General features: G+C 45.1%; 1 protein-coding gene across 6 annotated transcripts in view; it reads left to right on the top strand.

Moving 5' to 3' along the window:
• Positions 1-14,102, top strand: part of CNTN5 (contactin 5) — a 1,008,853-nt gene extending 994,751 nt beyond the window's left edge. For all 6 annotated transcript variants that reach the window (XM_008178633.4, XM_008178637.4, XM_008178631.4 and 3 more), the window contains 2 exons: positions 41-209; positions 11,079-14,102. In XM_008178633.4, the coding sequence (XP_008176855.2) occupies positions 41-209; positions 11,079-11,182 (273 nt within the window). In that variant the 3' untranslated portion in view covers positions 11,183-14,102. The remainder of the gene's footprint in view (positions 1-40; positions 210-11,078) is intronic.
• The last annotated feature ends 377 nt before the right edge of the window (positions 14,103-14,479 follow it).

Below are 14,479 nucleotides of genomic sequence, written 5' to 3'. Positions count from 1 at the left end.
AATTATTGTAGTGATTCTAAAGCTCCTGTATCATCCATAGGTCTTGTTTAGGCAAGAAGGCCACAGCAATAGTCAAGTAATTGAAACACAGAAAACCTCTGCAGTGGTTCTTCTTCCTGATGTTGGTGTCTATATCATAGAGGTTTGTGCAGTCAGTGAAGGAGGGGATGGGACTGCCAGCTCCCAAATCAGAGTACCGTCTTTTTCAGGTAAGTTCACAATTATATTTTGAATACAGGCCTGTCATGTTTTTAAAATGACACCATTCTACACTTAATTAATACATATTAACTTCAATGGGTAATATAGTTGTTGGATAAAGTCATTGGTTAAATGATTCAGTTTCAGAGCTACAGAGTAATGGAACATACAACTAAAAAGACCAAACTGGATTATGGGTATGTACTTGTTAAGTAAGTGCAGAGCCAGCCTTAGGGGTGGGCAGGCTGGGCCGCCGCCCAGGGCATGGTACTCAAGGGGACGCCATGCTGGTACCACCCACCCACCTGACCTGCCAACAGCCAGTGGAGCTTAGAGGCAGCCAGGCAGGCGCAGCAGCATCTGGAGAGGAGGGACAGACCAAGCTGCAGGGGTGGCACCTGGACCAGCCTGGTAATTTCTCTGACGTGAGGGTGCCCCTCCTCCCTCACTGCCCTGCTCCACTGCCATCTGCAGCCACTGCTGATCTTGCCTCCCATCTACCACCCCCCACCCCTGCCCATGGAGCCATCCCTAGCCAAGCTCGGGACCTTGAGCCTGCCTCCTGTCTGCTGTGCAGAAGGGGTGGGGAGGCACTGATGTCGAAGTGTCCCTCTCCCCCCACCTGTGTGCCTGGTGTCCGTTGAGCTGTGGTGGGAGTCAGGGGGAGTGTGTCTGTGCTGGCACCTGTGAGTTGGCACTGAATGCTCTTCTTAGAGAGACAGCACACTCACTGTCATACTCACTCAGGCACACTCACACTCCCCCCAACACACGCTCTCTCACACACACACTCTCGCCCTAACACACACACATTCCCCAACACACGCTCTCTCTCTCTCTCTCTCTCATACATACACACTCTCCAACACACACACATTCTCCCTCACGTGCACATACACACACACACACACACACACACACACCAAAACTCAAAGCTGGAAGCCCAGCCAGCACCAGCTGCCCAACCAGTGCTTAATTTGTGTTGAGGCTGAGCCCCTGCACCTCTTTCAATACACATTAAGCACTGGGGAGAGGCAGCAGGCCCTTTAGGTGATTGGGGGGAGCCCGCAGAGGTCGGGGTGCTGGGGGACTGGAGCACCTGTGGGAGCCAAAGGCACCAAAATACAAATTCTACCAGGGCACCATTTTCCCTAAGGCCTGACCTGACTAAGTGTATTCACAATGGGACATAGTCTACAAATATATTTTCCCTATTGAAGCCTTCACATGAAGATAAATCTGTCACATACTATGTATGAGATCGTGTATCAGAACCAAGTACCAAACACTGCAAAGAGCTATAGAGATTAATAAGACGGGATTTTTCAGCTTGGAAAAGAGACGATGAAGGGAGAATATGATAGAGGTCTATAAGATCATGAATGGTGTGGAGAAAGAAAATAAGAAAGTGTTATTTACTTGTCATAACACAAAAACTAGCGGTCATCAAATGAAATTAATAGGCAGCAGGCTTAAAAGAAACAAAAGGACGAATTTATTCACACAATACACAGTCAACCAGTGGAACTCTTTGCCAGAGGATATTGTGAAGGCCAAGACTGTAACAGGGTTCAAAAAAAGAACTAGATAAGTTCATGGAGGATAGGTCCATAAAAGGATATTAGCCAGGATGGGCAAGGATGGAGTCCCTTGTCTGTTTGCCAGACGCTGGGAATGGGTGACAGGGGATGGATCACTTGATGATTACCTGTTCTGTTCATTCCCTCTGGGACACCTGGCATTGGCTACTGCCCGCAGACAGGATACTGGGCTGGATGGACCTTTGGTCTGACCCACTATGGCCGTTCTTATGTTCTTTTCATCTCACTTCACTGAAAAGTTCATGCACATTCAAGAAGGCTTCACATATAACCTGGATGTGTCCACCTGCACCCACCCACCTGCATTTGTGGAGTTCAGTACTTTGACTTATCAAAACGTTCTTCAAACCCTAATGCAATCACGACCCAAGACTTATGAATCTGACCCAGGCCCTTTCTGGCTTGTGAAAAAGTTGTGAGCAACTGGTTCCACTCCTAACTGCAATAACCAATGCCTCATTCAGAGATGGAGTCTTCCCTTCCTCCTTCAAACACCCAATAATCTGTCCAACACCAAAGAAACCCACCGTAGATGCTTAAGTCCTACCAAGCTTTTACCCAGGGCCAAACCTCCTGTTCCCAACCAAGCTCATAGATAAGTTAGCCAAAGGCCAACTTCAGGTTCATCTAATTGAAACTAGTATCCTGGACCTGGTATAATCTGGATTCAGGGCAGGACATGGGATGAAAACAGCTTTAGTGGCATTGATGAATGTCTGTCAGTAGACAGAGAGCAAACATCTGTTCTCACCCTCCTGGACCTCTCTGTGGTGTTTGACACTGTCAGGCATGCAATACTGCTGTCTCGCCTGACGGAGATGGCAGAGGTCCTAAGTAATATGCTAACATGGTTAGAATCATTACTGGAGGGATGCCCCCAACGAGTAGTGATGGAAAACTGTAGCTTCACAAATAGACCCCTCAGTTGTGGAATCCCAAAAGGATCAGTTCTCTCTCTGGTCCTATTTAGCATCTAAATACAGCCACTAGATTAATTGGTCAGACAACTACATATGCCAGCAGTATGCAAATGAGACACAGCTCTTCCTGTCCCACACCACATACCACTACCATCAAGAGGGCCCAGTGTTTGGATGAGATTAGTTTATGGATGAAGAACTGCTAATTGAAGTTGAACCCAACCAAGACAAGGGTTATGATAGTGGATAGAGGAAAGCATTTTGGAGAGTTAGCAGCATCCTTTGGTTGATGGTACCACTTACAACTGGTCAATTCAGTCCGCAATTTAAGGAGTTCTTCTTCGAGTGCTTGCTCATATCAATTCCAGTTAGGTATGTGCGCACGCTGTGTGCACGGATGTCGGAACTTTTTCCCTAGCAGCTACCCGTCGGGCTGTGGAGCCCCCTCGAGTGGCACTGATATGGTGCTCTATATACGATCCTGCTGGCCCGACCCCCATTCAGTTCCTTCTTACCGCCAGCAACGGTTGTTGGAACAATGGTCTTTTGCTCTCAAGTGCTCCACTACTCCCTAGCTACTTTACTTATCTCTGTGTATAGTTACCCTATTGTTAGTTAAGTGTTAGTTTCTGTTATCTTTAGTGTTAAGAATAGTGTTAAGTATAGTTGTTATCACCTGAAGGGGTTTCCCCCTTCAACAAGTGCCCTACAGGGCTCCGGAGCATGCAGTCCCAGGGCTTCAAACCTTGCGGTTCCTGCGGCAAGCCTATGCCCATTGGTAACCCCCACGACTCCTGTCTTCCATGTCTGGGAGAGGCCCATCAAGCGGATAAGTGCAGGATTTGAAAAGCATTTAAACCTCGCACTAGAAAGGAGAGAGACATTAGACTCAAACAACTCCTCATGGAATCTGCCCTCCGTCCACCTCAAGACCCGGCCCCGAGCACTTCAGTGCGGAGTGCCCCCCCAGCAGTGCCAGATACAACGCTGAAAAAGAACTTGGCATGCACTTCTAGGGCCCGGCGACCTCCGGGGGCCCAAAAGCACTCTTCCCGGTCTCACTCCCCGGCCACCCGTAAGAAGCAGGCCACGGAGAAGCCTCCACAAAGGCCCAAGATGACAGTCGCACCCCCAACAGGGCACGGCGTGGACCAGGGACATAAGTCCAATACACTTTCCAGTAAGCCTTGTCCCGCACGGGTCCCCACCCCCAAGGGGAGCCCCGCACCGTCGGACTCCCCACACTTGCAGGTGGAGGAGGTCACACTACCTCCACTCCTGACACCTTTGAGGCTGCCAGAGGCCTCATTGAAATGACGGAGCCTAAGTCCCCAGTCTCGAGGCCTACACCATCTCGACCCCCGGCATTGCCAAGAGGCATCTGCCCCCAGACCAGCACCTCCGCACCGCTTTGAGTCCCAGCACTGCATCTACTCTACGCGCCGGTCTGACTCACGGCGATGGTCTGACTTGCAGCACTGGTCCCACAGCCCCAATCCTTGGAGTCGCTCCCGCTCGAGGTGGTCATCGGCTGGCAGCTCGTGGTCCTGCTAGAGACCCAGGTCAAAGTCTGAGACCTCACGGCACCACTTGAACCAGCACCACTCCACGCAACAGCACCACTCCCCATCGCGGCACCGCATCTCTCCACGTCATCTCCACTCTCCATCACGGCACTGCTCTCCAACCCAGCACCGTTCTGCATCGCAGCACCGCTCTCCATCATGGCACCGCTCACCAACTTGGCACCATTTCCCAACACGGCACCGTTCATGGTCACACTCCCATGGCCGATCTTCACTGAGGCGAAGCCCGACCTCTCGGCACTGGCTGATCTCACAGTACCGATCCCCGTAACGGCACTGCCAGTCACTGTCTGGATCCTGCCACTCCGTGCAGCACCCATCCCACTCTTTGAGGGATGCGGAAATCTCCCTGACACAGCGCACCTCCCTTCCTTGACCATCCCGCTCCCAGTCACCCTCCCTCAGGTCGGGTGGGGCATCAAGGGCATCGGAGGTTCCCCAATCAGGCCTGGGCAGTATCGAACAGGACACTTCTGCACCACACTGGCAGCCCCAGTGGCAGTTCTGGACCCCCTGGGCATACCAGTAAGCCCAGGGCGCCCTTCCAGGCGCCCCTCCACCTTCACGCTCTGGGTCACATATTCCCAAGGCAACCATTAGTCGTCTTCCTCCGGATCCCACCCAACCGCGGGACCCAGCCCCACCCCCGGTGGAGGCTATACCCGGTACCCAGGAGGAACAGGATCCAGTTGACCAAGGGGTGGCTTCGGACCCTACCAGTCGCCTCCTCCTTGTCTTCTCCCGATGAGATGGTGGCAGGTACATCTACATCCGGCCCTCCACCCATGGACTACCGGGCATTACAGGACCTCCTTCAGTCCAGTCCCTCCTAACTCTAGGAGCAGTGGAGGAGGTACTTCAGGAGCTCAGAGGCAAAGGTTTCTACTCACACTAATTCCTCATTCCCAAGGCAAAGAGAGGAACTCAACAAGCACATCGTCAACTCAAAATTCAACATGGTCTCCTTGAGCACGATCATTCCCTCCCTAGATCCGGGAGACTGGTACGCCGCCCTTGATATGAAGGATGCTTATTTTCACGTTTCAATCAACCCATCCCACAGACGTTTTCTCTGTTTCATAGTAAACAAGACTCATTATCAGTTCATGGCTCTTCTGTTCGGCCTCTGCGCAGCCCCCCGCGTTTTCACCAAATGCATGGCAATTGTGGTGGCCTTTCTTCCCTGCCACTATGTGCACGTCTACCCATACCTAGATGACTGGCTCATATGAGGTCGATCTCGCCAGCAAGTAGAATCGCAGGTACAATTGGTCAGAGACACGTTTGACCACCTGGGCATTATTCTGAACGTCAGCAAGCCTGTTCTCGTCCCAACACAAGCGATAGAGTTCATTGGGGCAGTCCTGGATGCAAACCGGGCGAGAGCGTTCCTCCCAGAGGCCCGTCATCTAGCCCTCACACAGGTGATCAACGGCCTTTCCAACTTTCCCACCACCATGGTGAGACAGTGCCTCAAGTTGCTGGGTCACATGGCATTCTGCACCTACATGGTGCAACATAGAATCATAGAATACCAGGGTTGGAAGGGACCTCAGGAGGTCATCTAGTCCAACCTGCTGCTCAAAGCAGGACCAATCCCCAGACAGATTTTTGCCCCAGATCCTTAAATGGCCCCCTCAAGGATTGAACTCAGAACCCTAGGTTTAGCAGGCCAATGCTCAAACCACTGAGCTATCGCTCCCCCCCTATGCCAGGTTGCAGCTCAGGCATGGCTCGCGTCTGCGTATCGCCCGGGCCGCGACAATCTGGACATGGTGCTGACCGTCCCGAAGCATATCCTCAATTCCCTGCGCTGGTAGCTGGACCCCAGCTCAGTAAGTGCCGGGGTACCGTTCCACCCTCCCCAGCCAACCCTGACTTTAATAACGGATGAGTTGGCACTCAGCTGGGGAGCGCATCTCGGAAGCATGACTACACAAGTCCTGTGGCAAGTAGAGGAATTAGCCCTGCATATCAACATCAAAGAGCTCAGGGCAATCTGCCTTGCATGCCAAGCGTTCCTGTCATAGTTGCAGGGCCACTGTATAGCAGTGTTGACGGACAATACCATGGCCATGTTTTATATAAACAAGCAAGGCGGAGCCCAATCGTCTCCTCTCTGTCAGGAAGCCCTCCTACTGTGGGAGTTTTGTTTAGCCCACTCCATCCTTCTTGAAGCCTCATACCTCCCGGGCATTTAGAACGTACTGGCGGACAGTTTGAGCAGACGGTTCCTCACACATGAATGGTCGATTCGTCCGGATGTCATCCACTCCATCTTCCGCAATTGGGGGTTTCCCTGAATTGACCTGTTCGCCACGTGGGCCAACAGGAAGTGCCCAACCTTTTGCTCTTACCTGGGTCACAGTCAAGGCTCAATTGCGGATGCCTTCCTGATTCCATGGTGTGGCCAACTACTATACGCCTTTCTGCCATTTCCTCTCATCCACAAGATGCTTCTCAAGGTTCACAGGGACAAGGCGGACGTCATCTTGGTGGCTCCAGCTTGGCCTCGCCAGTGCTGGTAACCCACACTCACGGACCTGTCAATTTGGTTCCTGATCCGCCTACCTCATCTCACAGAATCACAGTCGCCTCCTCCACCCAGACCTACAGTTCCCCTTATGGCCTGGAGGATCCGTGGTTAAATCAAGAGGCACTCGCCTGTTCGGACCCGGTGAGGCAGGTACTCCTAGAAAGCCGTAAGCCTTTTACTAGAACCGCTTACAAAGCAAAGTGGAAAAGGTTTTCTATCTGGTGTGCCCAACGGCAGGTGCTCCCTCTCCAGGCTTCAATCCCATGCATCCTGGACTATCTGGTACACCTAAAAGTTCAGGGCCTGGCATTCGTTCTCTTAAACCTTGCAGCTATTTTGGCTTTTCACACGGGCATTTCCGGGCAGTCAGTGTTTGCACATCCTATCGTGAGTCATTTTCTAAAAGGACTGGAAAAGATCCATTCCCCGATGAAGCCCCCTGTCCCGGCCTGGGATCTTAATTTAGTCCTGACTCGTCCTATGGGTCTCCTTTTGAGCCTCTAGCCTCCTGCTCACTACGCTACCACTCCTGGAAGGTCACCTTCCTGGTGGCCATCACTTCGGCTCGTTCAGTTTCAGAGCTACAGGCTCTCACGTGCAAGCTCCCGTATACTGTTTTTTTCATAAGGATAAGGTGCAGCTTAGGACCCATCCAGCCTTCCTACCAAAGGTCATATCCCGCTTCCATGTCAGTCAGGATATTTTCCTGCCGGTTTTCTATCCAAAACTGCACGCCACCCTCTGTGAGCAACAGCTGCATTTGCTGGACGTTAGGAGGGTGCTTGCCTTCTACATAGACCAAACAAAATCATTCCGCAAAACAACCCAGTTGTTCATCGCTCTAGCGGAGCGGATGAAAGGTTCGCCAGTCTCCTCCCAGCGGATATCCTCCTGGATCGTGGCATGTATTCGCGCTTGCTATAACATAGCGAGGTCCCTCCGCCTGTTGTCACAGCGCACTCCACGAGGGCGCAGGCCTCGTCAATGGCCTTCCTGGTACACATACCCCTCCAGGACATCTGCAGGGCTGCCACATGGAGTTCAGTGCACACCTTCACGTCGCACTACGCCATCGTTCACCAATCACGTGATGATGCGGCCTTCGGCAGGGCGATTCTCCAGTCTGCAATACCTTGACTCCGACCTCACCTACGAGGTAAGGCTTGGGAGTCACCTGACTGGAATTTATATGAGCAAGCACTCGAAGAAGAAAGAACTGTTACTCACCTTTGTAACCGTTGTTCTTCGAGATATGTTGCTCATATCTATTCCATTCCCCCCCACCTTCCCCTCTGTCGGATTAGCCATCAAGAAGGAATTGAAGGGGGGTCGGGCTGGCAGGGTCATATATAGAGCACCATATCGGTGCCACTCCAGGTAGCTGCTAGGGAAAATTTCCGACATCCGTGCACGCAGCGCGCGCACACACCTAACTGGAATAGATCTGAGCAACACATCTCGAAGACCAACAGTGACAAAGGTGAGTAACCGTTCTTTCTCTTGTATTCCTCACTAACACTGAGCTCTCACAGAGCAGCATCTACCATCTCATCTTATCCTGGAGGGCAATGACATGGCCTCAGTTATTGAAGTCTTCATCACCTCATGGCTGAATGTCAGCAATGTGATATTCCTGGACATAAAGCATTCAACTGGGGCTGAATGCTGTAATACATCTCCTCAACAATACTGGCTACAGAAAAAACATCAATCCTGTCCTTTGCTGTCTACTCTGGCTTCCTATAGAATTTTGAATTAAGTTCAAGATCTTGGTCCTTATCTTCAAAGACCTCAGTGGCCTGAATCCAGAATATGTAAAAGACTGCCTAAAGCTCCAGGATGAAGACTGTGTCACTAATAAAATGGCTGTGAAATGTGCTCCTATAGGAACTAAGGACCATCACAAACTACACCACCTTCCTCTCCAAGTGCAGGACCCATTTCTTTGACCTTGCTTTCTCAAGCATAAACATATAGCAATATATATAAATATATATTCAGAAAATTTTCCTAAACACTCCACTGCACACATCTCTCCCCATTGCAAGAGGAGAAGAGAACAATGACAATATTAACAATTCTCCAGTCATCGCATGTAACCTTGAGTTTACAGATTCATTAAAAATCCTTGCTATGGGGCTTGCAATTTCACATGCCAGTTCCTTTAATATTCTTGGATGGAGATTATCAGGCCTTCTGATTTGATCCCATTAGGCTGTTTGAATTTGGCTTCCACCTTAGATGTTGTAATTTCCACTGTCATATCCTTCTCATTAACCACCATTCCACTTCCCCAAGCTCCTCATTACCCTTATTAAAAACTGAGGCAATGTATTAATTTAGATGTTGAGCCATACATAGATTATCTTTAATTTCCACCCATCCTCAGTGCTTAGTGGTCCCAATTCTTCTTTCCTTATTTTCCTTTTATTTAAAAGGCTAAGAACCTTTTACTATTGGTTTTAATTTCCTTTGCAAAGTCCAGCTCTGCTTGGCTTTTGGCAGTACTCACTCGATCCCTACGCTTTCTGACCTTCAAGAGGTAGCTTTCCCATCTTCCATTCCTTGTAGGCAGTCAGCTTTCTCTTAATAACCTGTTTGAGATGCTGGGTCATCCAGTTTAGTCTGCAACTCTTCTTTGTGAGGTTTTGCCCCTTGCTTGGGGTGCTTCAGATAATTTCTGTAACTTTGACTTCAAGTAACTCCAAACCTCTTGCACATTCATATCCTGGAGTTTTTTCAGTCCAGTCAACTTCCCTAATTCCCTAATTGTTTTAAGTTTGCTATTTTAAAATCAAGAACCCTAGTTGCAGACCCATTTTTGTTTATCCTTCCATTTAGTTTAAACTGAATTAACTCATGATCACTCAATCCAAGATTGTCCTCTATCACCAGTTTTTCTGTGCGGTCCTCGCTACTTACCAATACTAAATCTAAAATGTCATCACCAGAGGACTGCTTGCTTCTCAGGTGCAAGATAAAGGCAAAGTTGCTGGTTGGTATGAGGAAAAGAGAGACTTATCTGAGGAAGAAAAAAAACAGCTGTCTGTTAGGGAGTAGGTAAAGATTTAAGATCACGTCAAGAAGGACAACGTCTGTGTATTAGTCAATATTTTGAAGAGGTTAGGGGCTCCTTGGCAAGAGAAATCTGACTTTCACCCTCTTCATCACAAAGAGCAGAACAAAAACATATCTGAAAATATATGATAGGAGTTGGCTTTTTGAGCAAATATGGCTGGCAGACCCTGGCACACTCACCAGTAAGCTCCAGTTTTTGTCATGTTGTGACATTATTTCAATTTAGTATTGTAATCAAAGAGCTTGGACTCTGATGTTCAAAGAAATGTATGTTAACTTAATCTGAGATCCCTTCCTCATTCACAAACATGCAGATTTGCAGCCTCTTAGTAAAATCACTTGCAATTTTTCACGCATAGTAAAAAATAGAATAAAGTAATTTTACCATATCTTAAAACAGTATAAAACGGGTGGGTTATATTAGTCTCACAAGAATATAGGGCCTTGTGTTGTTCTCACATACATTTACAATAACTCTATGGCTTCAGTGGAATTCCTCCTGATTCACACTGGTGAAACTCAGAGCAGAAACACGCCAATAGTGTTCCTATTGAAAACTGGTGACAGTGTGAGGAATGAGATCACGGAGCACTTTATACCAATACTTTTGCACCAATATTGTAACATTTGCTTGGGAACAAACAGTCCCTAGTTTAAAATGTAACTAGCCGTGAACAATTATTCTAGCCAGATCCTTAGCTAGTATAAATTGCAATGAAATGTCATCAACTGAAATAACCTGAGGATCTGGATTCATCCTCTCTTAGACAGCAGCACATACCAGAACATTAATGTAATTATTACTATCATTCTTGTGATAAATATATTTATGGAAATATTCTTCAGTACAATCCCATAAACAGAAATAGTGTTATCAGAGTACATTCATTTCTCCAAACTGATAGCCACTGTGACCAACTCACAAAATAAATTAATTTATTTTTTTCCTCCTAATATGCACATAAAGGCACTCAAATGGTAAAAGTCCAGTAACAATTATGGATGAACGTTTGGTAACCACCACCACCCCATACACAAGGCTTGTTACCCTGTCAAAGAAAGCTATTAAGTTCGTTTGACATGATTTGTTCTTGATAAATATGGAAAGAACAGTTTATTCCATTTGTTCCCTGTTTGTTTTTGTTTTTCATTTCAGGTGGAAAAGTTACAAGCTCTCAATCCACTTTACATGCTCTCTCTACTTCCTCGACATCTGTAACATTGCTCTTGGCACTGATGGTCCCTTCCACCTCATGGTGAAGACTGCAGACCTTTTTTGTTGTTGTTGTTTGTTTGCTTTAGCTTGATGACACCAATGGATGGAGCTTTATGTTCATGAAGAAGCTGGAACCCTAAGCAAATGCCTAAAGACCCATAGAAATACACATGGTGCACTTAGAGGAGTGTTGGAAAAATGATAAATGATTCATCAGGTTTTCTCTTCAGTTTTTGTAGATGTCCTCTGTTTGGGGAGGGGACACTTACTGGCCCAACAGAAATATGCAGATTGTATGTAATAAACTTTTGTAAGCAAATGTAATTTCTGTCAAATGTACTTTACTTTTTTAATATGTTTAACTTCGGTGATCCCCAGTTGTGTGCCATTAGTTGTTTAAATAGTGGTGTCTAGTACAGTACATTGGTTTTGTTTGGGTTTTTTTTTTAAATGAGTGAAATTTGATAAGGACTTTGAATCTAGTGCTTTTGTTGCTTCCCCTAAGGCTGTCTGCTCACAGTGACAAGGCAGTAGGAGAGAAGAAAAAGTTCAGTTATATGGCCCACTGGATAAGTACAGGAAATATTTTCTGGAAAAATGTATGAATATATATTGAATTAGCAAAATTTGTCAATCTGATATTTTGAAAGCTCTCCCGAGAAAGAGAACAGAGCAGAGAAGAAGCCATTAATTTTATTGCAAGGTAAACTGGAAATGACTGAACACAAATTTAAAAGGAAATAAATAATTTCTATTGTTTTTCATCAAATATTGTATAATTTAACTGCAGAGGAAGTAAATGTTTATTTTTAATAGAAAAATAAATAATCTAAATTCATTAACAGTGCATATAGCAGTTAAACCACCATTGGGCATTTAATCATAGCATACAGTAGTTGCTAAATGAGCAAATAAAAGGAATGCAAGGAGACAAATCTGCTTTTTTCCTGTCAGTCTTAGATCTTATTTTTTTAGTCCATTTTTGTATGGTACTGTACTTTCTATCTTTGGTAATTAAGCTAAAGCTGAAGTATATAAGAATGCATATCATGGAGAGACCATAATATTTCATGGATTGTAGTCATGCAAACATGCAGAGTTCAATTAGAATATGTTTTGTGGAATGTTGTGTCCCAAATGACACGTGGGTAAATAAGAATTATCAAGCAAGATTTTCCAGTTGGGAAGGCTACTGGACCTTCTTCTAGAGCTCACCAGATAGAGACTGATTTTATAGGGACTGTGTGCTAACATCTTTAATCCCAGCCGTTCTTCTGCTGTATCAGTCTTTTCTCCACTCTGTAATCAGTTAGGAGGAGTCCCCATTCTAGATCTAAAGGCCTTTCCTCATATTGGCACCTAAGCCAAAATGACCCCTAGTGTATATGGTGTGAGTGTGGGTGGGTTTGTACAGTGTGGTGTGTGTGATGTTCTCAGCGAGGGGACTTTTTATTATCGTGTTTGTAGGGACTGTGCCCAGGATGAACTTTACCTTGTTTGCGGTAATCAAGTGTGTTGTGCTCAAATCATTTTATCAGGAAAGTCCTGGTAGCATAACTCTTATAGCTGATTCTCTAACTCTTTTCATAGAGATCTAATTCAGGCACTGGGTTCTCTAACAAAAATTCTATCACTTTGCTTGCTTGTCAGCACATTCCAAATGTGCCATTTCTTACACCTTTAAAATAACAGCCAGGGAAGCACCATAGCAGAGCAGATACTCAAAAGTTGTACAAAACTGAATGAAAGATAGATTTTAATTTTTTATCTTTTTCAACATTTTACAAAAATATTTTCTTCAAAAGCTGTTAGAATCATTTTCTTTGTTACCCACTGAGAATTTTAAAGGTTCTATTCAGATCACCCCAGAACCAGGTTTTAAATATTCTTAGTCACCATATTGCTAGGAGAGCAATGATGAGACAATTATCTGAGAACCAAAAGTTTTGAGATAAAAGACAAGAAAAGGACTTCCTTGAACAACTTCTACTGAAATAACTGTTTATGGTCAAAGAAAGGGGGGGTGGAATAGATTGCATGCAATGCACATTGGCTTCTCTGCCATTGCTGATAGAGCAAGTTGAAACAAAGCAAATGCCTGCTATGGGTTGCAAAACAGAAGCATTTCCATTATGCAAGAGAGCTTGCATGACCAGGCTCATGTTTCTAAAGAAAAATCAGCATCAATAATGAACCAGAGGGCAAAATTTCCACATTCTAAAATTAGTCAAATGTAATTCCCTCTGTCTGTACACCAGTGCAGTTCAATCAGGGGTATTCATAATCAAAGGAGTTATAGTCACCATTGGTGGCATTCTAGTCAAACAAATTTCTGAATACACTAAATGGATATGGTTGATGACAAGTATCAAAGTCTGGTGTGGATAAATAGATATAAGTACATCTACTTATATCTAGATCAGTAGCATCAAAATAGTGGTGGAAATATGGAACACATCTTCAGGTCATGTAATTGTATTGCAGGGACACAAGGGGACATGTTTTATATTCAACATAAACAGAATATGTATTTTGCATCTTAAATATATTAATAAACATGTTTTAAATGTTTAAGTATCTATGTATTACATATTTGTTACTTTGCAGAAAGCAATGTGTCCTTATCATGAGTCATTAATTTTTAGCTGCAAAAAGAGTTTTCTTTTTTTTTTCTTGAATGAGCTTGTAACAGGGCAGTCACTAAAAAGACTGTATTTTTGTATAACATTGCAAGAGCTGTTTTGAAAATAAAATAAAAAAAAATAATCAAAGAAATTTTGTTTGCAGCCCAAAACAAAGTTACTGTCATGGCCCATCTCAAAATGTTAGCTATATTGTATACAATCTGTATATATACTATATATAATGGTATATACTATGTGAAAGACACAGTAAAAATAATAGTTCCTGTGTACTGTTCTTGTAACATTAGACCTTTTTAATAAATAATTCTCTTTTTATTGACTTTTATCTTATGTCCTATCAGCCTCTGAATAATATTTATTCAGAACAGAATGCCCAAAATATTGTGGATTCTAACAAGGACAGTCACTTGCTTCACATGTCTTTCAAGAAGAAAATAGGAATCAACAGTAGTGCATCTGGAAAATCTGACCAGTAAAATCAAAAGATTTTTTTGATATGATGCCTTTATAATTTCAAGCAAATGTTAACCTTCTGGGATTGTGTAACTTCATATTTAAATACAAAAAAATACATGTAAAGCTACATCAAAAACCAAAACAAGTAAAGTAACAGCTGTACCTACCAAACATTACAAAAATAATTTGTACTGAAAATTAGATTGTCTGAGACACAGTTTTTCTTTTTTTTTTTTTTAC

The sequence above is a fragment of the Chrysemys picta genome, chromosome 1, assembly GCF_011386835.1.
Source record: "Chrysemys picta bellii isolate R12L10 chromosome 1, ASM1138683v2, whole genome shotgun sequence".
Classification (NCBI taxonomy): Eukaryota; Metazoa; Chordata; order Testudines; family Emydidae; genus Chrysemys; species Chrysemys picta.
Note: the sequence above shows the minus strand (reverse complement) of the source record. Positions and strands in the feature narration are given on the sequence as shown.